The sequence below is a fragment of the Neomonachus schauinslandi genome, chromosome 6 (assembly GCF_002201575.2).
Source record: "Neomonachus schauinslandi chromosome 6, ASM220157v2, whole genome shotgun sequence".
Taxonomy (NCBI): Eukaryota; Metazoa; Chordata; class Mammalia; order Carnivora; family Phocidae; genus Neomonachus; species Neomonachus schauinslandi.
Window position 1 is genome coordinate 89817592 of NC_058408.1, and position 27887 is coordinate 89845478.

Here is a 27887-nt window from a genome sequence, read left to right on the forward strand (position 1 = left end):
CTATCTATCTATCTATCTATCTATCTATCTATCTATCTATCTATCTATCATCTATTTTAAATTGTTCCAGCTTTGGCCACTGGGAACTCTTTCAGTTGACTCCTGTGTCTTTCTGACGCAGCCCCATAACTGTGTGTATCCATGTTGATTTACTTACTTGAGGTGGGGAGACACTGCCTTACTTTTTGGCACTACAAGATGTTCCAGGTTCATCTTGCATATTTCCTTCCCCAGATCTAGATTTAGCTATTTCTTGAAGGAGCCCTGATTCCCTTTATTACAGAACAGTATTAGAAACCAGTTATCTGAGAGATAGATGTCCTCTGTTCTTTGCTAATGAGGAAACTGAATATTTTAAACAATGCAATTTAAATGCTTAATTCATCTTTTGAATGTCAGCTTCTAGGTCCTCAGTTTCCTACTCTGCCATGATTGTAATGTCACTAACTCAACCATCGTTCTCAGAATTGCCATGTCCTACATTGTACTGAGAGGGAAGACAGATCTTTTTAAGGTTTTTGAAAAACTGGATGTCCGCTTATGGAGTCACTGGCTATTGGGGCCCCAGCAAGGGGCCGTGCAGGCTGCACTGTGGTTAGTGAGCTCAGGATCACAGACTCCACCCTGAAATCTGCCAGTTCTCATCTATGCCAGGTTACATGTAACCGCTAAAAGCACAGCTGACAAGGTGGTGTCTCAGCTTGAAATAAAGTCTCAAATACCGCAATGCTGGACTAAGACTTAGGGACGTCAGTGGACTCTTTTCCAATCTATGTGAGCACTTCATTTGGTGGAAGCCTCATTTACTTCATTAGGCAAACTGGATCTTTCCTGTAAGCATGAGTCCTATCTTCTCTCTCTTGCAGAAATTACCAGACAACTCAGTGGATGACACCGAGTGATATGGCCTGACTCCCATATTTGTTCTTTCACTTGGAACCAGAGTCTTGAAGCCCCTCTCGGACTATAACTTTACTTCCTCTGTCTTTAACTTTATTTTCTCCTCCAGCTTTTTTTTTTTTTTTAAGATTTTATTTTTAAGAATCTCTACCTCCCACATGGGGTTTGACCCCATAACCCTGAGGTCAAGAGTCACACACTCTACCGACTGAGCCAGCCAGGTGTGCTCCTCAAGCATCTTTGATATTCAAGAAACATTCTGAACTTTCCCAATGGGTGAGAACATCATTTACATTCAATAAGCAAGAATTATATTTTGAACGATTATATAGGTTTCAACTCTCTAACAATGAAAAAGAAGTTTTATATATTTACTGCAGTGATTTCAAATCTTTTATAGTATTGTGACACTTGACCATTGTTTAATACCTTGTCCTTCTCCCTCTTTTTTCCCCACTCTAGAGAAAGCAAAGGGAGTTTCTATAAGATTAAAGTTAATAAACATTATTTGTTTAAACTCTTTTCTCAAGAATTTAATAACGGATTTTTAAATCATGAAATACTCAAGAGGTATATATAAAAGCAATATAGTAGTAATTTATCTCTATACAAACTATACCTCGAAGTTATGAACACGCCCTGGTTCATAACCATTGCCCTAGCCCATTAAAGCTACTGCTTTCTTTTCAGCAAACTGCATAATTTCTCCCTTGCAATCAGCAAGCTTATTTTTTTTAGCTTTTAAAGCCTTTACACCGCCAAATAATTCAACCAGTAGGTTACTACAGAGTCCTTCAACCCATTTTTTTTTTTTTTTATATGAAGCACTGTGTGTACAAACTGTTTGCAGATGCTGATTATGCCTCCCTTCACATCGGAAGGTGGTGGATGAGAAAAGGAGGCAGAGCTGATAATACCCAATGTCCCAGAGTCCTAAGTTTACATTGTACGGAGCCAGTCTCAGGCATGTGTGTTGAGTCACGGAGTCAGGAATAACTCCAACTAGCCTCTGATATGGTGCAATATCTGCTCTTGCTTCCACAGTTACCAAATCCTCACGCAGTTCAGAGGCTCCAGATGCTGCTAATAAGAAATGACTTATCCTAGAGGCTGCAGCTTGTAAAAATGTATCTGACGCAATAAGGCCTCCTGGTAAAGATTTATTTGTAATTTTAACAAAACATCTATTGGTTTTCCTGTGAAAACTCTAATAGCTGAATGGAAGAGCAGTGAGAGTGGTGACAAAAATCAGTTCTGATCCTCTCTCTCATGTTTTATTTTGACACTGTAAAAAAATGCATTTACAATAATGACAACAGTGTATCCATTATTTATGAGTCATAACATTTTAAAGAACCATCTTATCTTCAACTTCCTCACATAGCCAAAGGTGGATGTTAAAATATTTCTGCCTTCATTTCATTAAAAATGTTTTTATATCAAAACAAACATGCATACGTCTAGCTTTCCATGGGACAAAACACTCTATAGCTACTAATGCAACTTTTAAAAAGGTACTTTAAGGGCGTCTGGGTGGCTCAGTCGTTAAACGTCTGCCTTCGGCTCAGGTCATAGTCCCAGGGTCCTGGGATCGAGTCCCGCATCGGGCTCCCTGCTCCATGGGAAGCCTGCTTCTCCCTCTCCCACTCCCCCTGCTTGTGTTCCCTCTCCCACTGTCTCTCTCTGTCAAATAAATAAATAAAATCTTAAAAAAAATAAAAAATAAATAAATAAATAAAAAGGTACTTTAAGTGTTTAGTGTCTCAATGTCCGAACCGAGAGCTGCCATGCCGGATGTCAGCAATGAGGCGACATCATTTGGAGGCGTGGTGCTTAGTCTGTGAACGGGGGGGGAAGTAGGTTCATCTCCCAAAAGCCCCAGAAAATCGACGGCGTGAGAGCTGGCTCTCAGGGCGGCGAGGTCCAGCGTCTGCTACTTACAGTTGTGGTCATGGTTTCCTCAGTCACTACCTTCAGGGTGTCGACCACTGAGATGTAGCCAAGCCTCCGGGCAATGGCTAGGGCAGTGTTCCCATTCTGGCAAGAGGGAAACGAGGACAAGGAATTAAGAAGTCATTCCCTGCGTCTCGGTGTCTGTGTGTTTCCACGTGTTTCGCCCATACTAAACAGCAGGTGGGTGTCTCGTTGGTCCCACCCACTGTCATACACAAAACACTATTTCATTAGAGACGTGCCTTGCACAAAACCCACCTAACCTGTTCCCACTCACACAGCAGAGACTTGGCTGCTACACATGGAATCCAAAAGGCTTCTTAACATTCTAAGTTATCAAGGGGACAAACATGTTTTTCTTTCTGTATATGTATTTCCTACTAGGTGGCAATGGGTTTGTAGTTTTTAAGGGTGAAGCACCAATCACGTCTCTCTGGACGGCTCACAATATAGCTACTGTCCTTTGGCCTGAATTCTACTGAATGTTCCATTTAGTAAAACAGTGACACCGGTGCATGACGAAAAATGTAAGAAGATCCCAGCCTCCAGGTCCATCTCCTCCCTCTTCCCTTAGCCTCCCTCTTCCCTTCCCTTCACTCTTACCACAGTGAGTTCATTGGGGGAAGCATTGTTCTGGAGCAAGACATTTATTATATGTGTGTGTCCCTGTTGAGCTGCTTGATGTAACGGCGTATACCCATTCTGCGGAAGGAAGGTGGAAGACTCTTACTTCCTCGGACACAAAATCAGTGACTTTGACGGTGGATACAAAGAAGAAGTCTTTACCTTTGTTTTGGCATTAACTTTTGCAGAATGCTGGAGCAGGAAATTAACAATCTTGATGTTTCCATAGTGGCAGCCCACATGTAAAGGTGTGTATCCCATCTGTAATTACATTTTTCAGAAAAGAAACCTCATAAGTATACTTTCAGTAACAGCTACCCTAAATAGAAGCAAAAGTATTATTTAACCTGTCTTTTTGAGCTGGCATAGTTTTTTCCCCTACATAAATATATGATGCCCTTGATATTTCTGAGAGCTAGTGTGAGATATAAAAATAATACCATGTCACATGTAAGTAGTTACTGAACTTCCCAAAGCGCTCTCTCTTGCATCAGCTCATTTTATTCTCACACCAACTTTTCAAGATGGGAAGGAAATATGGCCCAGTCAACAGCCTGGACAGAGCAATTTAGTGGCTTGTTGTCGAGGGACAGGAAGAATGTTCTGTGGACAGATGCAGACTAGGATTTATTGATCACTCTACTCTCGAAAAGCATAAAATGGAGGTAGAAAAAAACCATGAAGTGGCTAAATGATAATGCCAGGTAACAGATGATTATCAGAACGCAGAAGAGGCTGGTGGGAGTTCAGGAGGTCTGAGAAGTGTGAACTTGATCCAGGTATACATGCTGGAGTTAAAGTCTCCTGCTTACCAGCTAGGGTCCCATAATTTGAAAACAACTGATTCAGACAAAGCAGTTAAGTTGCTTCCCAAATTAATATCCACTGACCCCTGGGGAATTGTAAGTTGTATCTATTAAAAATATATATCTTACATATATAAAATTATGTATGTGTGTATAATTATTTTTTAAAATAAGGATATTCCAGATACTTTTCTAGATGGCCACATTGTAACAGACACCGCCATGCAATTTCAGCATCGGCAATTAATTTCTGTTTATGAGGACACTAGCAGCACCAGATTGACAAAAGGGAGAGAACTGAGTTTTTAAAAACACTTCTCAGTGTGCGTGGGGGAGAGGTGGGGCATCCATGTTTTCAAGGGTCTGTACCTCATATGGTAGGCACTATTGTATCTTTATGGTGACTCTATGCTATAGACAGAATGTTTGTATCCCCTCAAATTCCCATGCTGAAACCCCAATCCCCAGTGTGATGGTATTTGGAGATGGGGTCTTTGGGAGGTAACTGGTCATAGGTAATTAGGTGGAACCCTCATGAATGGGATTAGTGCCCTTATCAGAAGAGATAGGAGACAGCTTGCCTCTTCTCTCTGCTCTCTGCCACATGAAGCTACAACAAGAAGGCACGAGATAGCCACCTGCAAACCAGACAAGGGATCTGCTGGCATTTTAATCTAGGACTTCCCAATCTTCAGAACTCTGAGAAATGACAGTTTGTCCCCTCTACGGTATTCTTGTCATAGCAGCCCAAACTGACTAAGACGTGCTAGCAAATGGGTATATCTGAATTTGAAAAGGGCATGCCCAGACCACAGCTGATTGTGGAAGGTGAAGACATCTCACCAGGATGTGCTGCCCTAAAGAGTTTTACTCTGGTCAGATTCCGCTCCACAAACCGAACAGTCAGTGCTGCCCAGACTCCCACCGCTAAAGCTTGCCATAACCATGTACCTGAGTCTGATTTTCAGCCCCTGAAGCTGCTCCACGCATGATGAAGGAGATCCTATCCTGGTAACCAGAACTAACTTGCCTAACTTTGCAGGCTTCTTTCTCGATACCGAGGAACTCAGACTATTGCATCAGGAATCACAATGCCGCTCAGTGGGGGAGGCATGCAAAAGGTTTTCTCCAATCGGTTCTCAGTACAATTAGCTTAACTGAAGTAACATTATTCCCAACTTTCGTGGTAGAGGATTAATCCCAAGCTAAAAACATACAGATAATATTTTTAAAATCTAAATATTAAGAAACTTTTCAGGTTTTTAGGGGTGCCTGGGTGGCTCAGTGGGTTAAGCGTCTGCCTTCGGCTCAGGTCATGATCTCGGGGTCCTGGGATCGAGCCCCACATCGGGCTCCTTGCTCAGCGGGAAGTCTGCTTCTCCCTCTGCTGTTCGCCCTGCTTATGTTATCTCTCTTTCTCTGTCAAATAAATAAATAAAATCTTTAAAAAAATAAAAATTCAAAAAAGAAACTTTTTAGGTTTTTAGTCAGTTTGCCTAAGCAATGATGCAACAATTTCTAAAGGCTGTTGTGCTAAGTATACTAAAGAAATTGAATCATGTTAAGAATTTTAATGTTCAGTTTCTACTCATCCTCATAGCTTTCCATCTAATTCCTAGTAAAACCCTAAGTCATTATAATGGGCTACTGAACCCGTCTGATCTGGTCCCTTCTCTATACCCCCTATTCATTAAATGTCTGAGCTCATTCCTACTAATGTCTTCCTTGTTTGTTGTACTCGAGGACACTGGTCTTCTTGCTGTTCCACAAGCATTAAAGTATTTTATTAAAAAATACATGTGTGTGCCCAAGAAGATTTAGTTGGCATTTAGAGAAACCAAATTGGGGCTCTTCCATTCATTGAGGGCCAGAAAATTCCCACATTAAATGGCACCTTGCACAAATATGCTCAGAGAGATGTGATTTGAGAAATTCTTTCCAATTAGCAGCAATCGATTTTGGAAAGACCAACTATTCTTTCTGGAATGGCTAGGAAATAATCACAGTTCAGCTAACTGAGCAGTCTCTGCCTCTTTTTCCACTGTTGCCTACTTAGCCCATCCTTACGAGCAGGAGTTGTCTTCTCCTTTAGGCAATACTGAAAGGCTGTAATTGTGTAGGAAGAGCTAAAAGGTGCAGATGGAGTAATCAGGCTGGTGTTTCTGATCTATGGTACCACAAGACCATATCTTATTGGGTCGTAGTCAGGTGCATCCCCACACAAATGGTTTGAGAGAGAGGAAGTAGGAAATCCACACTTACGCCCAACCTCCTAAAATCTGTGGTCCTCTAGGAGTCCATCCTTGGCTTTCCTTTTTCACAGCTACGACTACTCCCTGATTTTATTTATTTCAGGTAAAAATTTTGTTTTCAATTTTTATGTGTTGATGCTATTGTTTTAAGGAACATCTTTCTATTGTCACCCGTTATATGAAATAGTACTTGATAATATGGCAGGTAAAGATCCATGGAAGACTGTAAGGTAGTCTCACAAACAGCTTTTTCAAAATTTTAGTTCAGTATAACTAATTGAAATTGAAAAAGTACAAACAGGAATTTTTCCTTTAGAAAATAAACTCTCTGAAAATAAACTCTCAGTATTTAATTTCTTGAAGGTAGTATAGTCAAAAGTCTCAACACACTAAAAGAAAAAAAAACGTTGAACATTTCCCCCATAGTTTTTTGCTTTATTATTTACCTCCAAAATCAATGTGGGAATAAACTGCAGGAGAAAAACAAGCAAAATATCTCAGGTATTATAGAAGGGGCAAAGCAAATGAATATTTTCAAAATGATAGGAGAAAAATAAGTAAATTGCCATCTCTATCCCTAGTGTAGCTTATCCCACTTCTGATGCATCTTATAATTTAGCCTCTTCTCTTTCTCCGGGCACCTTCCTCTCAGCCAACAAATACATTTACATATTTCCAATCCTAGAAACAAAAACACCTCTTCTAAATATTTGTCTCTTTTTCTAGGTCTAGATGCTTCCAAAGCTAAGCTTCTTGAAAGAAGGCATCTTCACTCACTCTTCCCTCCCCACCCCCTTCCTCCCATGTTCCAGGGGACCTGCTTTCTAATCACTCACGTGCCAACCCAGTGATGTGCTTTAGTGCTTCTCTCGCCTGATACACCCTCCTGGACAGTCATTCATGACTTGGCGTCCATGTCATATTCTTTCCTGATCACCTTCCTACCCTTCGTTAGGCCTGCTTCTACTTCCTTCATCCACTTTAAAATATCATTGATCCCAGTGGGTTGGGCTTTGATTTCCTCCATGCTATTTCTCAATGATCACATCTGCATTCCCAACTTCAATTAATACATCTATTCTGACAACTTCCAAATTGGGATCTTTAGTCCAGACCTCCTATCCTACACCCTGGAGCCAAAACTTTAAGTCATTTACTGGATTTTTCCACCTAGACAGCCCCTAAATCATCTAATATACAACATACCCAATACAGAATTCTTGGTCTTCTTTCCCCAGCTAGCTTCCTCTCCTTTATTTCTAATCTCCCTGAATGGTACTTGTGATCACCTAGGCACAGGGCTCACATCCTTAGATTCATCCTCAATTTCTCACTTTTCCTCACGTCTTATTGCTCATACTTCTTTAAGTATTTCTCTGATTTCTCTCTTGCTCATCAATTTCCCATCTGCCCCTAAGTGGAGGCCTTCTTTATTCTCCATCTGGACCTTGGCAGTAGCCTTCAACGGCCCCTTTTCCAAACTCCTTTGACCAACTCAGTCTCTGCACGGTCTCCTGGGATCTTTCTAAACTGGATGTCTGATCTTATTACTCTTCTGGGTTTTTTTTTTTTTTTTAAGATTTTATTTATTTATTTGACAGAGAGAGACACAGAGAGAGAGGGAACACAAGCAGGGGGAGTGGGAAAGGGAGAAGCAGGTTTCCTGCTGAGCAGGGAGCCCAATGCAGGGCTCGATCCCAGGACCCTGGGATCATAACCTGAGCCCAAGGCAGACACTTAACGACTGAGCCACCCAGCCGCCCCCACTCTTCTGTTTAAAGCCTTCCAAGGCTTCCCAGTGCAAACAGGATAAAAAGCTGAATTGAACTTGCTCAGCCTGGCATATTAAGGCCCTCTGAAATCTTAATTTTCTGGCAGCACCTTGGGATATGCCCCCAATTTTTTTCTCTTGTTTCTGTGATACTGAACCAGTTATAGCTTCCTTCTACACTCCCCACCTTTGTAAAATAATTCAGTTAATGACAATATTTCTAAAATTATTTATTTATATATGGGGTTAAAGTCAGGCTTTGTACTAATTCGCTGTGTGACCTTATACAAGTAACTACTTTCTGTGCTTCAGTTTCCTCATCTGTAAAATAGGGATACCAATCTCACCTGCCTTCTAGGATAGTTGTAAGGATTTAACTAATTAATAAAGGTAAAGTACTTAATACATGACACAGAGAAGATGGGTAATACACTTTGCTATTATTATATTATTGTATTATTTTTATTGTCACATATCTTCCTTTCTAGACTATAAATACTATTGAGGGCAAGGAACATATCAACCTGTTAAGAATTTAGCATCTAGTAGGAGCTCTAAAAATGAATGTGAAATGAGTATCAAATAAATTTTTTCATTATTTTACACACATTTAAAGAAATATAATTTAACTATTAATTTGCTAATCAGTACCGCTGAGAATCAGTGTATTTTGGGTGGCCTAAATAAAATGCTTCAGGAGATTATCCTTTTAAAAAGCAAAAGGAGTGTCTTTTTTTCAGTTGAACCACACTGAATATTAAACCCTGTGGCCAGCAGGACAATTTAGTCTGATCTGATTCAGTGAACCACAAATACAGAGTTGGAGGTATAGAAGCTCAGCAAGCCAGTGGGAAGGCTATGAAAGCTGTTACCAGGATTTTCCAGTCTTTTCCCCACAACAGAAAAGAGCTCTCGAGGTTTTCATGATTACTATGCTTAAATTTAAGCCAATGAATTGGATGGTACCATACTCAACACCTGTAGGCTGCGCAGGGATGTCATCTCACTAGTAAGAATTTGGAAGTTCACAGAATATAATAAATTCCTTTATTCACAAGATTAGAAAGCAAGTCCCAACAACCCATCTCTTCCATTCTGCTCTTCTCAGCAAGGGGACAACCATAGCCTCAGTTTTTCGGGTGCTATGATCTTTGCTGAGATGAGAAAGGAAGAGAAAAGAATTTGTAAGAGACAGAGAGGTGTTTTCTGAAGGGCATCACTTGTAAAGGGCAGGAAAGGGAACATGCTTCATAAATATTACACCAAGGGCAAAAATGGTTACTGACCATGACCTGAGGTGGGCGGGTGGAGTTAGGAGGAGACCCTGGTAGAGGCCCTAGACTCTTAAGCCAGGGGCCCCGTGTGCAAGAAGGCACATAGCACCGCGTCCTGCCTCCCAACATGCCCTGGAGGATCAGTATCTCACTCCCGGACTGAATGACAGGGTACGCCTCAGATGTGCAGGGGCAAAAACGTACTGAGAAACTTAACCCTGTGTGGGACTCCTAGAATTTTTAATCTGTCAAGGGAGAGGTAACCAAAAAAAGTGTGTAAGTCTGTGTTTTTGTGTGTAAATGAAACAACACAAGATGGATATATTTACCGTTAATAAAATAAGGAATAATAAGCTAAATTCAGTCTGATTTTTTTTTTTGAGAGAGAGAGAGAGCATGAGCAAGGGCAGAGAGAGAGAGAGGGAGAGAGAGAATCTTAAGCAGGCTCTGGCGTGGAGCCTGATGTGGGGCTCGATCCAATGACCCTGAGATCATGACCTGCGCCAAAATCAGGAGTCCAACTGAGCCTCCCAGGTGCCCCCAGTCTGATTCTTTTTTTCAGAATTAAAAATGCTTTTATTTTCAAAATGGAAAGTAACAAGAAATCACTCGGCTGCTACCAGTGCCTTTACTGCTAAACACTCAGCTAGCTAGGGAAGCATTCAAGGCTAAGGACAATGAGATTTTTTTAGAGTGGGAGGGGGGATAGAAGAAGGGATCGCTGAGCAAGCCGGCTACGGAGACTGCAAGGACACAGAAATTCCAGAAAGGGAATTACCTACCCCCAGTCCCACCTAGGGCTGTCCTGGCCAGGGACAATGGTGCTTGTTTTACTATTTTAACACAGAGTTTAAAACACAGACAGGATCTTGCCTGGTCAGAGCTCTTTCAGGCAGCTTCTTTTTACTAGAACACAGTGTGGGTGGTGCAGCTGTAGTTAGAGAGCCGAACAGTGTCCAAAGGGTGCGGTCTACTCGGGCTGTCCCCTCTGTGCTTAGCCAGTAAATCCAGTCTGCTTCTGATGTGTGAATACCTTCTTACTTGGCGAACTCCTAGTGATACTTCTATATTTGTTAATATCTTCAGGATCACTACACCTCAGAACCGATCTATAGGATACCCAAGATGTTTGTAGTCACAATATTTAATAAGCATACACTTTTGTGTCAAAAATATGACACATAGAAAGAAACGAGAGTTCTATTTTAGAGTAGATAAAACAAGTTTGCTATGAAGAGGTAACAAAAAAAGTGCTGAAAGAAAATGCTCAGAGAAATGAGATTAATACGAAGTCCTATCTCTGATGAAGACACAAAACATCCATTTTTCTTATCTGAGTTTGAAATTGTGGCATTATAGGATATTAAGTAGCATTTTTTTTTTCTTTTTGAAGAGTGCTATTTGTCTGAGAGAGAGAGAGAAATGCTAGCAACCACACATGCCATAAGGAATGTAGCAAGTGAATAATAATTGAATAAAACTTACTTTATCCTTTTTTATAGACTACGTCTGAACAAAGTTAAAGGTCACAAATCACTGATAAATTTTTCTGTATGCATTAAGTCAATCACAACAGCTAAGAAAGGAGCAAGATTTTACACTCTGCCGTTGAAGGATAGATCTGTTGTAACAAGGATCAATAGTGCTACCACGGGTGGGCATCCACAGGCAGCCAGGATAAAGTGCCTAGGCCACTGAAGATAAAAGCATCTGGGCCACTGTCACCAGAGACTTTGGTGTCCCTTGCACAGATATATGTTTGAAATACTATGTGTAAGAGATAGGATGGAAAATTTGTCCTCACCACCCCCCCATCAAATTGTTATTGTTTCCATATAGGAGTCACTAAATGACACTTTATACCGGCACATTCTTTTTGTATACCTTTGTCTGGGCATCCACGTTTGCCCCTTGGTTTACGAGGACTTCGGCCACATTCACTCTGTCTTCTTGAGCAGCCAAGTGGAGCGGGGTCAGGCCACTCTGAGAAAGAGTCAAAGTACAGTCATCTTAGAGAAGGGAGTGCAGCACACAGGCATGTTCCAGCCACAGTTTATGAACTCTAGGACAGGAAGCCTAGAATTGGTATGTTAAAAAAATCTGCAGGATAAGTTTCCATATTAGCACCGCAGCAACATTGCTACCTGCAGGCTTCATGAAAAATTTCAAACACCCTCAGAAGTGGAGGGGGTGGCCTGGACCTTGTGTCCTCAGCACAGACTGAGCAATCATCAAGGTTTTCCTACATCTGCTTCATCCAGCCCTACTTCCTGCTCATTCTTTTCTTTGTGGAAGCATTTTAAGGCAAACCCCAGACATTATATCATTTTCCTACTACATACTTCAGTGTTCATTTTTTAAAACTAGAGTCTTTTTAAAAAAATGATATAAAATGATATAATGTCTGGGATTTGCCTTAAAATACTTCCACAAAGAAAAAAAATTAAATGAAGAAACAAACACAAAGCAGAATCAGGCCTGTAAATACAGAAAACCAACTGATGGTTGCCAGAAGAAAGGTGGATGGAGGGACCGGCAACATGGGTGAAGGGGAGGGGGTGGTCCAGGCTTCCAGTTATGGAGTGAATAAGTCATGGGAATAGAGTCGAAGATACTGTCACAGTGATGTGATAGGACAGAGACGGCAGCTACGCTTGTGAACACAGCATAATGGATAAACTTGTCAAATCACCAAGTTGTACACCTGAACCCAATGTAAGATGGTATGTCAACTATACTCAAAAAATAAGTAAATAAATACCTACCAAACCCCCCTAGAGACTTTTCTTTTGCAAAATTATGCAGGAATTTCAACACATTACCATTGGCATTGGCATTAGCAGAAATTATTAAAAGAAAAATTAGTTATAAATTAAATATGATGATAAATTAATATATGATGACAATATTTTCTCCAACAAATATGAATACCCAAAGCTGATTAATATATTCTATATGTTGCTTCTGGGTAGGAAAGATGGCCTGGGAAATGCAAAATGAATGCTGTATCATGAGAATTTCCAGGTCATTTAGATGGGGTATCTGTTTAATGAGACTGAATATTTGAAACTGAGTCTACCACAGAACACGCAGGCCACCTAGTTGTTCCAATGGCCAAGAAAAATATCACCGAGACTGTACTCCGCTTTCAAAATCCTCTGTAGCTGTTAAAGTGTCTTCTCATGAATAATATTTAAGAGAAAGTAACTCGGCGTTAGTGCTTCCAGATTGTTTTCTTTCCCCTAATATGAGCACAGAAGTTAATCTCTGCATCCCAGAGGCCTTCTGTGTCTTCCTCTAGCATCCATGCAATGACAACCTCAGCCGTCCTCTTTGTCAGAGGAGAGGAGTGAATCAGATGCCAGAGCAGCAAGGGCACAGAGCCCTCGAGATGCCGAACATTATTTATTCAGGACGAGTCATTTGCTCTTGACTTCTTAATAATGTTTACAGGATTTAGGAGGAAGCCACTCAAACTGTAGAAAAGAGGAAATATGGAAAGGAGGGCAGATGCATTCAATTGAAATCCAAGAAAAATAGGCTGGGGCCAAAACTGGCATCACCCAAACTGACATCATCTGAGAATCATGTCCCCTCTTCTACCTTATTGATTTATTAAGTTTTTATTTTACTTCCAGTTAGTTACCACAGTGCTCTATTAGTTGTAGGTGTACAAGATGGTGATTCAACACTTGCATGCATCAGCTGGTGCTCATCACAAGTGCGCTCTTCAATCTCCAGCCCCTATTTCTCCCGTCCCTCCACCCCGTCCATGTTCTACTTGAGAGGAAACAAATGTTTTTAGCCATAATATTTTGTACAAGTGACATGGTCACCTATTCTAAGTTAAAGACTTTTCAAGACTTCTGAAGATTCTTTACTGATGGTTCTCAGCAAAGTTTGGGGACTGTCTTCTGGCACGTGCCCTACTCTCTCACGTTCCGAAGTCTATGTTCACGCTGCCCCCATGGGTTCCCCACTCTAGCTGTGGCATGGGGTGACTCCCAGCTCTCCTGGGCTTCTCCCTCCCTCCTTGTCTCTCAAAGGGCTCATTGTTACACTTATGTGCACACCTTCTATGTGCTCACCTCTACTAAGAGCATCATAATTCTGCACTAAAATTCTGTTTTCTTGTCTGTCTTCCTCAAACCACTGTGAGCTTGTTGAGGCAGATGTATCTTTAATCTTTACGTAACCAGTGTCTAGCATCTAGCACTTAATCATCTACTAAATTATCAAATCAGAAGACAAAGCAATCACCTTTAGGTAAAATAGGGTAAATAAAGAAAAACTTTCATTTATCTTCATGATTTCCATTAAAAAGATTTTTAAAAAATAGTGTGACGGGGTGGGGGCGCCTGAGTGGCTCAGTCATTAAGCGTCTGCTTTCGGGTCAGGTCATGATCCCAGGGTCCTGGGATCGAGCCCCGCATCGGGCTCCCTGCTCGGCAGGAAGCCTGCTTCTCCCTCTCACACTCTCCCTGCTTGTGTTCCCTCTCTTGCTGTGTCTTTCTCTGTCAAATAAATAAAATCTTTAAAAAAATAGCATGATGGTTAAAACAGCTCCATTTGACTTCAGAAGTTACCTGTTAATCTTTTATAAGGTTTCAACCATTGCTCATTTTAAAAATGGCATTTACTTGGAATAAGAGAACACCACCAACTCAGAATATCAACAGCCCTGTTTAATATTCCATTAGCAGTACAAAGGAATGGAGCTACTTGTGGTCTGCAAAATCCAAGTGGGAAGGTAGGTAGGAACATCAAAACTGAAAGTGAATCAAATAAAATGCTAAAACTTCAGTAGTAATTGGGCTTTATGGCCTCTTTTCCTTAAAGTGACCAGGAACTGCTCGTGGCTAATAAGAAAAGAACAAAGTGAAAACAATGAAGGGTTTAGTTCAACATCAATTTTCATAAAAGCTATGTCTCTCTTTTAATATTGATTTTTTTTTAGCAAGGACATAAAATCTGGTGTTAAGTGGGGAGTTGGGATGGGCAGGTGTTTAAAACTCGGGCAGTTTAGGGCAAATTGACAGAGAACTAACTCTCTGAGCTCCTTATTGCATAATGAAGTTCTACTCATGTTCTGTTTTCACCTCAAGGCTTATTTAATACTTTCTATAGAGACCATGGCAACTGAGAAAGGAAGCAAAGATTTACAAATGCCTTCATATTAGATCATTTCTAGGTGCCGTGAAGTTCTTGCAAGTTCCTAAGGCACACAGTGCTAATGGGAAGCCAGCTGATCTGCTTTTTAAAATTTCACTGGAAGTATTTCTGCTGATGTCAAGTTTTTTCAGGAAGGTGGCTGATGACGTCCAGGTTGCCTTGGTTAACTATGTCACGTGGTCCTCAGAATTCCCTCGCTAATGTCCAGTCTACCAAAGCAAACACTGAGAAATGCTGAAGTATTTTTAGTCTAAAACTGTCTATGATTTTAAGGTGAATGCAAGGCTGGATATACACTGCAACTAGTTGACTGGAGTATTTTATTTATTTATTTATTTTGACTGCCGGATTTTAAAGAAAAAAAAAGTCACACTGTACTTTGGTATCAAATCTACTGAAAACATTTACCTATTAACCAATTGTTAAGGCCTATATTGTCTCCGAGAGAATTAGTGAGCTATACTATTCTGGGCTCTTAAAATAGACTCAGTGGATGCCAGAATGTACTTCAATTTGAGAAGACCAGGTCTTCTACCTCATTAAGACAAGTTGAATTTTGTAGCAGATTATTGTAAGCCTGGTCTCTATGTTAGTATTTGAACCCTCAAAATTCAAAAGCTCAAAAAAAAAAGAAAAAAAAAAAAACCCCTGATAATGGCTATTTGAAATTGCTCTGTGATTCCTATTAAATCAGAGACATGCATTCCTAAAAGGAATGTTTAAAAAGAAAGATATGAGAAAATCAAATTGTTACACCAGGAAAATATGAAAAAATGTGTTTGCTCTGCAACGATCATAAAGGATTTTCAAGATACTAAAACTGAAAAAAAGGTTTCCCTGTTTTCTCATGTATGTCTTTTCATCTACAGAATGTGTTAATTTACAACCTTGGGAACTCAGATTAGTGCAGAATAACCTTTTCCCCAAATTGTGAGAAGTCCAAAATTAAGATAACTATTCTTTTTCTGCTTTAAGTAGAAAGTGCTGAATGTTATTTCAGTTAATCTTTATGACATCTCTGTGAGGTAAATATTTTGTCTTCATTTACTAGAGGACAAAATAGAAGCTCGGCGAGGTCACATCAAGTAAATCAGGCTTAGGATTCACACCCAGGAGATTCAAAGCTTCTGTGATTCCAAAACACAGGCCATATTTTTGGAAAAAAAAATTAAGTTACTTGTTATTTGTCATCATAAAACTCTTGCTATCTTGAAACTCTACTCCAATATCTGAGCTATGGGTGTGCCATCACCACTGGGAGAGAAGAAGCCAGGGAGTTTGGATTATCAAGAATTTGGGGGCACTCTTGCCGGCTTTTGTGTTATCTGAAGGGAAGACTTAGAAACATCTGTTCTGTGTTTTGAGCAGATCTCAGATGTATTAATAAACAGTTCAGCAAGCCCCGTATATGCAATGAGAGGTTTTAACTTCATTAACATGTCTCTGGCCAGTTGTGGGCTGGATTTTTGCTTTGCTTCACAAAATTCTTCACAAAGAGTTGGGATGTCAACTATGAAGGCAGGGGAGTTTGAAAAATTTGGGGAACAGAGGCTTCATCAGTTCCTTGAAACTGCCAATTTACATACAAAGACTAACAACCTTTCCAGCCTATGAATAAAATACCTACTCTAAATTTCTGTTAATGAACTCTCTGAAGGCAGCACTATTTCCAGTATCTGTAATCTCTGACTTAAAACTGGGACAGGTAAGGAGGAAGTGCCCCAAAATGTTTGTGGACTAAATCAACAGGCGACAATTTACAACTTACTACTTACTAGGTTCTGGTATGGTAACAATGTTGCTCTTTGAATTAACATTCTAACAAAATTTCGTATTATTCAAAAAACTTTGTGGACTGCATTTTTAGGGCTATATGTTATTCAGTTGTAAGACTTTACAATTACTGATTTACCATTATCTTACTGCTTAAACATATTTTCTCAGTTTTTGCTATAATAAACATTTTGGCAAACATCTTTGTGCAATATTACGCTTTACAAATTTGATTTGACCTGGATTCTTCATGTTTCTCAGTGACCTGAGAGGTAAGGTTCTGTTGTAAGCTTTGTAGAGAAAAAGCAAGGTTACCTTATTGCTCAGGTTCACGTTAGCATTTCTGCCGAGGAGCAGTGACACCATGTCCACGTGTCCTTCCTGAGCTGCAAGATGGACAGAAGCAATTCCTTGCCGGGTAACCGCATTTGCATCAGCACCATATTCCAGCAGAGTTGTCGCTATGTCCATCTGGTTCTTTTTGGCAGCGATGTGCAGTGGCGTATAACCATTCTGTCAACACGAATCACTTGGTCACATGCCCAGGAACGAGATAAAAATGTGTGCAGTGCACTTTCAAATAGAATGCTTCCCTTTCTAGTGATTTTCTTCGACGGTTTCAAAATTGAGAATCACATAAGCAAACTGATAAATCGAGCTGTGCCATTAATGTATTGCCCTCATCTTCTACATTTCTAAATCAGGAAAACATACTGTGGATGGTTTAATGCAAGAGAAACAGAGTACCACTGGTTTTACAAAAGGAATATAGTAGTTATGTTGGTAGGTGCTCAGTCATTACTTGCTTTATTTAAATTGGTAATGAGAGGAAACCCAAGTAGGAAACAACAATCAATATGGGCACGTTTAGAGCTATTATTCTACCTTTAAAACATCCTTAATGGTTGTTTGTTTCGAACAAGTTGAAAAATGTAATGTTCATGGTAGTCAAGATGCTATAATCTACTGTCATAGCCCCGTTGTTTTATTATTATTTCTTTTTGAGTAGGCTCCCAATGTGGGGCTTGAACTCACAACCCTGAGATCAAGACCTGAGCTGAGATCAAGGGTTGGATGCTTAACCAACTGCACCACCCAGGCACCCTCCTCTCATGGCCCCTTTGATTGTCTCTTTTATGAAACCCTAGTTTCTAGGTTATGCTTCAGCTGAACTGGTTTCCCAAATAAGATACAGCTCATGTTTCTGTTTTGCACCACTCTATCAAGAATGTTTTTCCCCACCAGGTATTCGGGGCCAGCATCTTCCAGCTGAAGCTTCAGCTCAAGGGTCATATTCTCACGAAGTGTTTCATCCCCTCCTTCCCCTCTTACACCCACCCCAACCTAACTGACCCTAATCAAAGTCTTGGAGATACTTAGTGGCGCTGTTTCCTTTCCACACCTGTTTCCTCCTGCTAAAATACAAATTTGTTGAGGGCAGGTATTGTGTCATATTTGTCTTTGTATCTCTACTAATGCCTCATGGTGACTGGTGAATCCTTAGAATTTGAGTCAGACTTACTAGAACTTTTTGAACATTCTGGGATCCTCATCTTGGCTGACCCTTGGCGCTCAAGGTAGAGGCGACCTAAATTTCTTTGGCAAACTGTTATTTAGCTGTGCCTCAGGATCCCTCAAAGTCCTTTGCTCTGAGAAAGAGAGGTCCCCTATGCTAGGGAGGGGACCTTGTCCTGCCTTACAGTCATTTAAGAGAAATGCAAGGTTATATTTTGACTTGGGCATGAATCTGACTATATAAAATATGCCAATGAAAAATTAGAACAACTTTTTTTTTTATAGAAAAGAAGCTTTAGAGAAAAAAAAAAGAATTCATGGATTTATATTTGGGAAGACGATCCAAACCTAGACAACTACCAGTCGCGATCTTTCCAAGCAATACAGATGGGTCAAAGTCAACACGGAGGACAGTAGGGGCTGCTGTACCACTGATAGGCCAGCCTACAGCAATCAACCCTCATATTTTAAGTCACTAGCATGTCCTAGGAGGAGTGTTTCTCACTTGACAGACACTCTTCCTATAATCAATTGTAGAGAATTTAAGCTGTTGGATATCAACCCATGCAAGTGGAAATGCCACCTCCAGACTCTTCTGAAACCACACTCTGCCAAATGGGATGGGCCAGGGTAGAAGATTTTATATCCTTATTTTTAGTTTTGACCTATTGCCATCTGGAAACCCCAGCTGACCCGGGAAGCATTTGTCCCTCTGCACAGACACACCCTAAAGAGACTGCCTTCAGAGCCAAATGTAGAGCTTTGGACTGAGCCCAACTCTACAGCGAGTGACAGGAGGGGGAGGTCTGTTTCGCTCCCATCCCCACCCCTGCCTAAAAGACCAAAATTCACAAAACAGTGCTAAAATAGGACATCTGATTAGTCAATATGTCTAACGCTGGCTACACAGAGTGGTGACAGCAAGATAGTCTGAGTTTAGCTTCTTACCATGCACCTTACTTCTTTTTGCTTTTGCACGGACATAACCTTCACATTAGTCACTTTTCAAAACCTGAAGGCAGGTCAGTGTCCTCTGAGAGGTGACAATCCTCTTGATTACTTTTTTTTTTTTAAGATTTTATTTATTTATTTGAGAGAGAGAGAACACATGAGAGGGGATAGGGTCAGAGGGCAAAGCAGACTCCCTGCCGAGCAGGGAGCCCGATGCGGGACTCAATCCAGGGACTCCAGGATCATGACCTGAGCTGAAGGCAGTCGCTTAACCAACTGAGCCACCCAGGTGCCCCCTCTTGATTACTTTTAATTCCACCCAAAAATCCTAGGTCCTAAAGAACACTAATCCAGAGAAGCTCTGGCATCTCTGTAACGCATGCTGACTTCAGACAAGTTACTCATTACTAGTGAGGGCTTTATTCTGAGCTCTGTACCTGAGCTACAATGGAAAGTATAAAGCAAGAGAAAAACAATCGATGGTATTATTTTAGAATGGGAAGTTCATCCCAGAAAGACTTAAAACATGTTTCAAATAATAAACAAATAGTTCACCTTGAGACCTTAAGAAATTTTCTAAATTTCTTAAGTGCTTTCTAATTTCTGGAAAGTCAAATGATTCTTACCTGTCACATTAAAGGGGACAGATGCATTTATCAGAAGAGAAAGAAAATAGTGAGAGATTCAACTACAGAATCATCTTAAATATTTTTCTCCCCTTGATACAGAGGACAAAATGCTTGCCAAGTGTACTTTTGCATTTCAAGATGAAAACAAAAGGAAATGCAATTTTAAATGACCCAAAGTAATATATTTATATCATGCTTTATATTTTTTCTAAGAAATTTCACCATCTCTATCTACTGTTCCATATCAATAGATATATCGCATATTTTATGAAAGAGAAATCTGACAAATGACAAGTTAGGGCTCACTATCCCTTCCACAAGTACCCAGGTTATCCTCCTTTCTAGTGCAGGGTCCTGCCTCAGGAATTAGATCCGGCTAAAATGGATTACAGAAGCCCATCTCCTTTTCCAGCACCTTTCCTCCTCCCCCATTACAAGATCATATCGTGTTTCTAGGACACGGATGAGTAAGAAAATATGTTGGCAATTCTACGAAAGAGAAGAAAAGGCAAGAAAGCATCACATACCCTAAGAACCAAGCATGTGAATTGAGGAAGAGTTCACACTGAAGTCACTGTTGTCATAGCCTCAGGCTCAAATCGGGCCTTACTGAGCCTTTGTCCCCCATTTTTCACCACTATCAGATTCAGAAATGCTAAAGCTTCCCCGGGGTACAGGAGGTTCTTTGCTGACCCTATATCCATTCTCCCTCCTTCCTTAACAAAAGCACCTTGGCACTGTGCCCGGCTGAAAAACTACACTTCCTAGCTTCCCTTGCAGGAAGAGGTGGCCAATGAGACATAAGGAGAAAGGGCTGGGTGGAGCTTCTGGAAATGCCCTATTGTCTGACTTTCTTGCTTGTGGCTTAAAAAGAGGGCCTGGCAGCCTGGGTAACAACAATCTCTCAAAGGAAAGTCCAAAAAAAACCAAAAAAATCGCATGGAACTTTCCTTAACGCTCTGGAAACACTGAACCAACATCAACAACTGCCCACCTCCGGACTGTTTATAACCTGAGAAAAATAGAGCCACATCCATTTAAACAACTGTAGCTAGGTCTCTTCCAGTAGATGACGCCTATCCCTAACTGATGGAACAGGCTTTGCTCAGGATCAAAGCTTAGAAGAAGCTCCCGATGAGGATCACTGCCCCAGAGATGGCTTATGGAGGCTCCTAGAGGGGCAAGTGCCCCGTGGCAGCAAGAATTAACATCTCATCTCATGAAAAGTCTGTTTTTGACTGGCTGTACAAGCTATGCCTAAGGCTAAAGGGCTGTGATAACTCTTTTCAACTCTTTGTTAAAGATGTTCTGCAAACATGAAAACATGGAGTCTTGTTTGACAAATATAAAGCAGGAACCTAACTGCAAATATACCAACTACTGATCTATTTCAGAGTTATTCGTGGACTGAAAGGCAGAATGGATGGGTGGAAGGGTGGACTGCACTCCATTTTGCTTCACTTACTGCTTTATGAATCTTGTCCATCCTAAACTGCTTGGCACAAGTTCTGTCAAAGTTATTACTCTCATGTGAGGAATGAATTGTTTGCTTATTAATTATTTACTGGTTGCCTACCAAGAACCTGGGGTTATTATAACATAACAAAAGTGGCCCAGGCTCAAAAGGATATTAAAATATACTGAAATGAAATAGACAATCATTAAATTACATTGTAATTTTTTTCACTTTTCACATTGTGATAAGATATACATTACATAAAACTCACCATTGTCACCATTTTGAAGTGCACAGTCAATATGTGCATTGTTAAGTACATTTCACATTGTTCTCCAACCATTACCACTGTCCATCTTCAAATTGAAAGCCTATCCATTAAACACCAACTCCCCATTTCTTCTTCCCTTTGGGCCCTGGCAACCAGCATTCTACTTTCTGTCTCTACTTGACTGAAATCACACAGTATTTGTCCTTTTGTGTGACTGGTTTATTTCACACAGCATAGTGTCTTTGAGGCTCATTCATGTTGCAGCCTGTGCCAGAATTTCCTTCCTTCTTTTTTTTTTAAAGATTTTATTTATTTATTTGAGAGAGAGAGAATGAGAGAGAGCATGAGAGGGAGGAGGGTCAGAGGGAGAAGCAGACTCCCTGCCAAGCAGGGAGCCCGATGCGGGACTCGATCCAGGGACTCCAGGATCATGATCTGAGCCGAAGGCAGTCGCTTAACCAACTGAGCCACCCAGGTGCCCTGAATTTCCTTCCTTCTTAAGGCTGCATAATACCCCATTGTAGGTATGCATCACATTTTATTTATCCATTCATTCTTCAATGGATAATTCCGTTGCTTCTACCTTTTGGCTCTAGGGAATAATGCTGCTATTCATTTTTTAAAAGATAGGGGAGGGGGGTGGGGGGATGGGCTAGCCTGGCGATGGGTATTAAAGAGGGCACGTACTGAATGGAGCACTGGGTGTTATACGCAAACAATGAATCATGGAACACTACATCTAAAACTAATGATGTAATGTATGGGGATTAACATAACATAATAAAATTTTTTAAAAAGTAAAAAAAAAAAAAAAGATAAAGCTTTACCAAAAGTCGAGGCATGGCTTTATGATGGAAAAAAATGTTTGTCAGGATCAGAAACTATGGGGGGAAGCCACATTTAGATGAAAAGCAAATTTAGGGGTATGATTCTGAATTCTAGATCTTACTGAGTACAATTCTGGAGAGGATGGGGCAGGAAATAATTAAGACATAGATGTAAAGAGGTCCTGAGGAGAAATACTTGTCAAAGTTAACCTACCCCCTAAAAGAAGATACCTGAAAACCTTCTCTCTTAAAGTCTTCAAAGCATTCTAGAACAACCCCTTCAGATTTGATTACAACCGATTTGATGTAAGCACTAAGGTTAAAGAGAGCACCAGAGCTGCCCCAAAATGGCAGAGTAAAAAAACCCCAAAGATGTAAAAAGCTTAAAAATGCTAAAAGTTCCTTCAACAATAGTGTTGAGTAAAAGCACAGGACAGCATTAAGTTGCGGTTTGTATCATTCCAGTTTTCTCAGATCACAGCCACCTGTTCAACAGAGAGCTTATTAAACCAACAGTGCTCGATTAACCTATCTTTAAGTAACCTCTTCTTTATGATTTGCCCCTCAAGTCAGCATGTCCAGGTAATTAGGAAGCCATATACCCTACGTATCTCTTTTCTGAGAAATGTAGGTTGTCTACTGGTCAAAAATACTCTAACAAGAGGAATAAAGATTCCGCTTAGGAATACTAAAAATGCATAAATAAAACCTCCCAACCTATTTTATTAAACAAAAATAAACAACTCAGAGGCAACGTCTTATGGCCAGGAAAACATAACATATTTTATAACTTTGACAACTCAGACTTTCTTACTCCCTCAGGCTGTGCTTATGTTTTTAATCTGGCTGAACAGTACCTCAACTTCTTTTCCTTCACAGGCCCCAGGATGTCCTGGATTTTTAAGGAAAATCAATTAGCAAGTGAGGATTTATTGAGCATCTACCACACTATTGACCGAATAGCTGAAGGCACAGATTTCCCAAGGTGCTTCTGTGTCCGTGACTTCTCCGTGATGTCTAAGGTGGAGGGTGCCACATGAGCAGCAAAGGGGATGGACAGACAGACACCGGCAGACGCTGCCCACCAGCCTCCCCAGGCGGGCCAATCCCAGGTACCTTTGCGGCCGCGTGAGGTGAGGCTCCTTGGTCCAAAAGCAGGAGGGCCACTTTCTGATTATCGTAATGTGCAGCTACATGCAGTGGAGTTAGCCCGCTCTGAAAACACGTGCAGAAAACAACAACCAGCGTCAAAAGTGTCTTAACAGCAGAGGCCTGGATATAGGAGATGGGGTTAGTTTGGGTTCAACACAGAGTGCAATTTACATTCCAGTTTCCCCAGTGCTTGGACCCCAGCATTCACCTCCTATGTCCAAAGGGATCTTCATCCTATGAGACTTAACTCTGGCCTAGTCCTAATTTGGGTGGCTGCTGGTGAAGGAGCAAAGGCTTGTTTGGTTACCCTGGAAGTGGCCTGTTACAGGGCGGTCAGCTCCATACCTTCCCAGCAGCATCTGGAGAGGCACTTTTCTGTAGCAGGAGATTGGCTACTTCCAGCTTCCCGTATTTCGCTGCCACATGAAGGGGAGTAAATCCTTTCTGAAATAAGAAACATAAAAATAATGAACAACAGAAATGACACAAAGACATTGCTTTCTAATGAATTATTCTAATGATGAAGCATGGTTAAGCCTGCACTGAAGGACCAACACAGGAAGATGACAGCCCGAGTCCCCTTATCAACAAGGAGGAGCAGGATATTTAATCTTTCTGTCTCTGTTGACTGAGCCACAATATGCCACTAACTCTGGGACTTCTCAGGCATCTGACCAGGATGAAGGCGGAGAGCTGGATCTGGGGTTTATTCTAGAGCTATTTTGGGGTTTCATATTTTGGGAAGAATAGGTTCCTGGGTCCCAGGCCCAATCTGGATTTGGAGGGCTTGGGAAAATCCAGGACAAGTCTGGACCTCCCAGGATCTCACATCACCAGACTGGAGCCCTTTGTGTCTTCTTCTCCAATTTCTGCATGTATACACATTATCTTTAGGTATGCTCCGGTCCTCAGGAGTAGAAGTCAGAGATTCTTGCATTCTAGCTAGCACAGGTGAACTGAATAATAACACATGGTTCCAGCCCAATCAATCTGCAAGAGTTGGTCACTGAGAGTTGAGTAGCTGCTCTTGCTGCCTACTCCCACAAGGATCCGGGCGTCCACCAGTCAGTCCGCATCTGCTGTCATGGAGGGTCCCCAGCATGAATCAGTGCCTGGAGGGTCATCAGCATATTTGACCTCATGAGACTAACACCGACAAGAGCCAATGGGCAGCCGGCATGGTGGGAGGCCTAGGGCACTCGAAACCGCATCACTCATTACTCTGTTTCAGATATTAAATGAGATCCAGGAACTGTGAATCTCAACTCTACTGAAGAGCCTAAAGAATCTCAGGGGGTGAAGTTGGAGGCAGTCATCATGTATTCAGATAGTTTTCTACGTATTTCCAATTATTGTAATCGTCTCGTGTATTGATCTCTGCATCCAAATATGAGAGCGGAAGACCCATTTCTAGCTTTCTAAGACATGCCATAGGCCAGTTCATCTTTCTATCACACTCACTAGGTTTACGTGGCATCATCAAAAAGTGAGCTCTAAATTTTGCAACCTGCACCTGCACAGCAACCGAGTGGTAGGTTATTGCTCTGGGGCATCAGAGCTGAGATTTTAAAAATCAGACCATTCACCATACAAGACAACAGCAACAAAAGAACAACAACAAACAAAAATAACCCAAGAAAAATTCACCTCCTGATTTGAAAGTGGTTTGTATACTTGGCCTCAGTTGTAAGGAGGATGGATGTTGGGGGACACAGCAGGATTCCAAGACTCACTTTCATACCTTTGTTGTTATGGATAGAGATGCGCCATGATCCAAAAGGAATGCAGCTACATCCTCATGTCCCTCTCGGGCCGAAAGGTGGAGTGGGGTGTACCCAGAAGTCGTGGCTGCATTTGGAGATGCTCCTTGCTGCAACAGCTGTTGTACGATATCTGCCTTCCCCAGTCGGGCAGATATGTGCAGTGGGGTTTGGTCATCCTAAGCCGCAAGGTAGAAATACAAGGTGATTAGCTGAGAAAACAATGGTGACATTGTGAGACATTCAGCAAACTCTGCTTGGTATCAGAGGCTACCTTCAATTCTCTGATTCAATGCTAAAAACCATCTCATCTTTTTCTTTAACATCAGAAAGGTGAAGATGGTGGGTCTAAGCCCCTTCAATACCTTTCGAGTAACCTATTAGTATGAAAAGTGTCAAAGGCAGTTCTGTCTATAAATTATCCCCACTAGTACCTGCCATACTTTACCAAAATTTTAACCTCCAGTGGCTCCTTTTTTGGGAGATAAGGGAATGAATCCTAGTAAAACACAACTAACTAGAAAGGGGATTATACCTCTGCCAGCTATTAGGCCCTCATATGGAATGAATTATTTTATTGGTACCACTTTGTCATAGTCAAAAGCACAGGGGGTGCACAGGTCTAGCTGCACAAAGGCTCCCAGCCCAGAGGGCTGAAAGCCAGCCCACCCTCTGCTTGTCAAGCATGGGCTAGATCTGCTTCAAGGAGAAGGGCCCCTTATTATACTTTACCCCCAGGCATGAGGCACTAAATCTTGCACCCTCAGGGTCTTATCCCCAAGGGGGAGAGGCATCTTTTCCTACTTTGCCCAATGATGCCCTGTGGTGGCCATCCAAAGGGAAATCCCACACTTGAACGGGAAAAAGTTCAGGTAAGTACTTCCTGTAGGGAAGGTAGAGAGAAGTAGCTGGAGAACAGGAGATGGCTTTGAAAACCGAAGTAGGATGAGAGTCAAGGCCAAAGCAAGAGGGTCTATGTAGGAAGTATAACAGGAATTGGGGGAGCCACCAGAAGAAGAATACTGAAACCAGAAAAAGATACTTGCCACAGAAAGATCTCCCATAACTCTCCTCCTGCTACCAAGACCACTGCACATTTGCTGAGCATCTACATGTCCCAGGCTCTGTGCTAAGTACTCCACCTACATTCATTCAGTGTCACACCAATCTTATCACTAGCAACTCTCAGTATTCTCAGTTTCTGTATGAAGAAACTAGGAAAAGAAATGTGCCACAGAGATGTTAATTAACTTGCCCAACATTACACAGCTAGGACATAGTGGATCAAGATTTAGACCCAGGCAGTCTGGCTGAGGAAGTCAGGTTCCGAATCATGATACATACTGCCTCCTTAACAAAATAATCACTCTAAATTTTGTCTTCCATTTCAGCTTGTGGGTGACACCATTCCCTAGGTACAATGCTTGATACGGAACCAACAACACTCAGAAATTGAGGTTTCTTGTAATCCACGGTAGAGTACAGCCTTTCTTATCCATTGCACTTTACTGATCAAGTGGATTGAACCAATCTCTTTAGATCAGGGGTGAGAAAACTACAATCCAGGGGCCAAATCCAGTTGCTGCCTGTCTTTGTAAATAAAGTTTTATTGGAACACAGACATGCCCATCTGCTTATGCAGTATTGCCTATGGCTGCTTTTTGCTCCAGAACGTCAGAGTTGAGCAGCTGTGACTGAGATGGTGCATCTGGCAAAGCCTAAAATATTTACTCTCTGGCCCTTTATAGAAAAGGTCTCCAGATCCTCTGTAAAATCCACCAACTGGCACCACAGTATACTGGACACTCAAAGTGTGTGTCTGATGCTCAGGATGTTACAACCTCGGTGCTCATCTGCAGATTTCATGCTTACAATGATCTAGTTGTGTTTGTTCCCACACTAGTAAGTTTGTACTAGTCACCTTACTACTCTGTGCTATACTTGCTCTAATTACTTTAATTATATAACCACACAATATGTTAGCAGGTAAAACAGGAGTATGAAAAGGAAGGCTTAATTTTTCCCTAAGAATACTAAGTTGAAAGCTTTGGGGAGTGTTGACAGAAGTTGCTAAAAAACAATTGTGGTCAAATTACATACAGGTGAGGTGGCTAAATACATTGGGGGAATATTATAAAAGTCTAGAAATATTCTGTATACAAACTGCTTCATACATGTCTTGGTTTTCTTTCTACCTAACTTGAAACTAGAAACTGCACACCATGCAAATAAATGTATATTTATATATGAAGGTTAAATTAAGCGGCTAAGGCGTTTACATGTTTATTTATGATTCCTGACCTGAATTGCCATTTTGATAACCAGACCAACTACCCATCTCAATAGTGACAGGTAAGTGGGTTTCTTCTGGAAGTTAAACACCAGGCAGAGAATGAAGCACTCAAACTCAACCCTGGCATTCTTCTACATAAAGGCCCATCCCTGAAAGCCATTCCGATTCAAGTCTCAGGGTTTATAGCTTCACAACTTATGAAGAAAAAGTAAAAACTTCTTTTTCCTTTTATGGCTGTGACAAGTGACATAGAAGTCAACCAAAAGAGTTCAATCACGCTTCCGAATTGTGCTTGTTCTAGAAGCTTTGAGCCTAAGGCCTTCTCTGTGGAGTGCGAAGAACTCTGGACCAAGTCTCGGTTTGGTTCCACATCTGCTAGGGGCTAACAATATGCCAAGGACACAGAGTTCTTTCTGGCACAAAGTTCTTGTTCCATTTAATTTTGTCAAATAATTGAATGGACAAATGTGTTGGGATTTTTTTTTACAATATCACATGGATAGAGACT

The 27887-nt window shown here is 41.1% G+C and overlaps 1 protein-coding gene across 1 annotated transcript in view; it reads right to left on the minus strand.

Annotated features, from left to right (window-relative positions):
• LOC123323178 (ankyrin-3) overlaps window positions 1–27887 on the minus strand; it is a 113578-nt gene that overhangs the window by 12111 nt on the left and 73580 nt on the right. The window contains exons 14-21 of the mRNA XM_044916209.1: window positions 25068–25265; window positions 23672–23770; window positions 23291–23389; window positions 16841–17038; window positions 11465–11563; window positions 3640–3738; window positions 3457–3555; window positions 2842–2937 (exon numbers count right to left, since the gene is read on the minus strand). Of these exons, the coding sequence (XP_044772144.1) occupies window positions 2842–2937; window positions 3457–3555; window positions 3640–3738; window positions 11465–11563; window positions 16841–17038; window positions 23291–23389; window positions 23672–23770; window positions 25068–25265 (987 nt within the window). The remainder of the gene's footprint in view (window positions 1–2841; window positions 2938–3456; window positions 3556–3639; window positions 3739–11464; window positions 11564–16840; window positions 17039–23290; window positions 23390–23671; window positions 23771–25067; window positions 25266–27887) is intronic.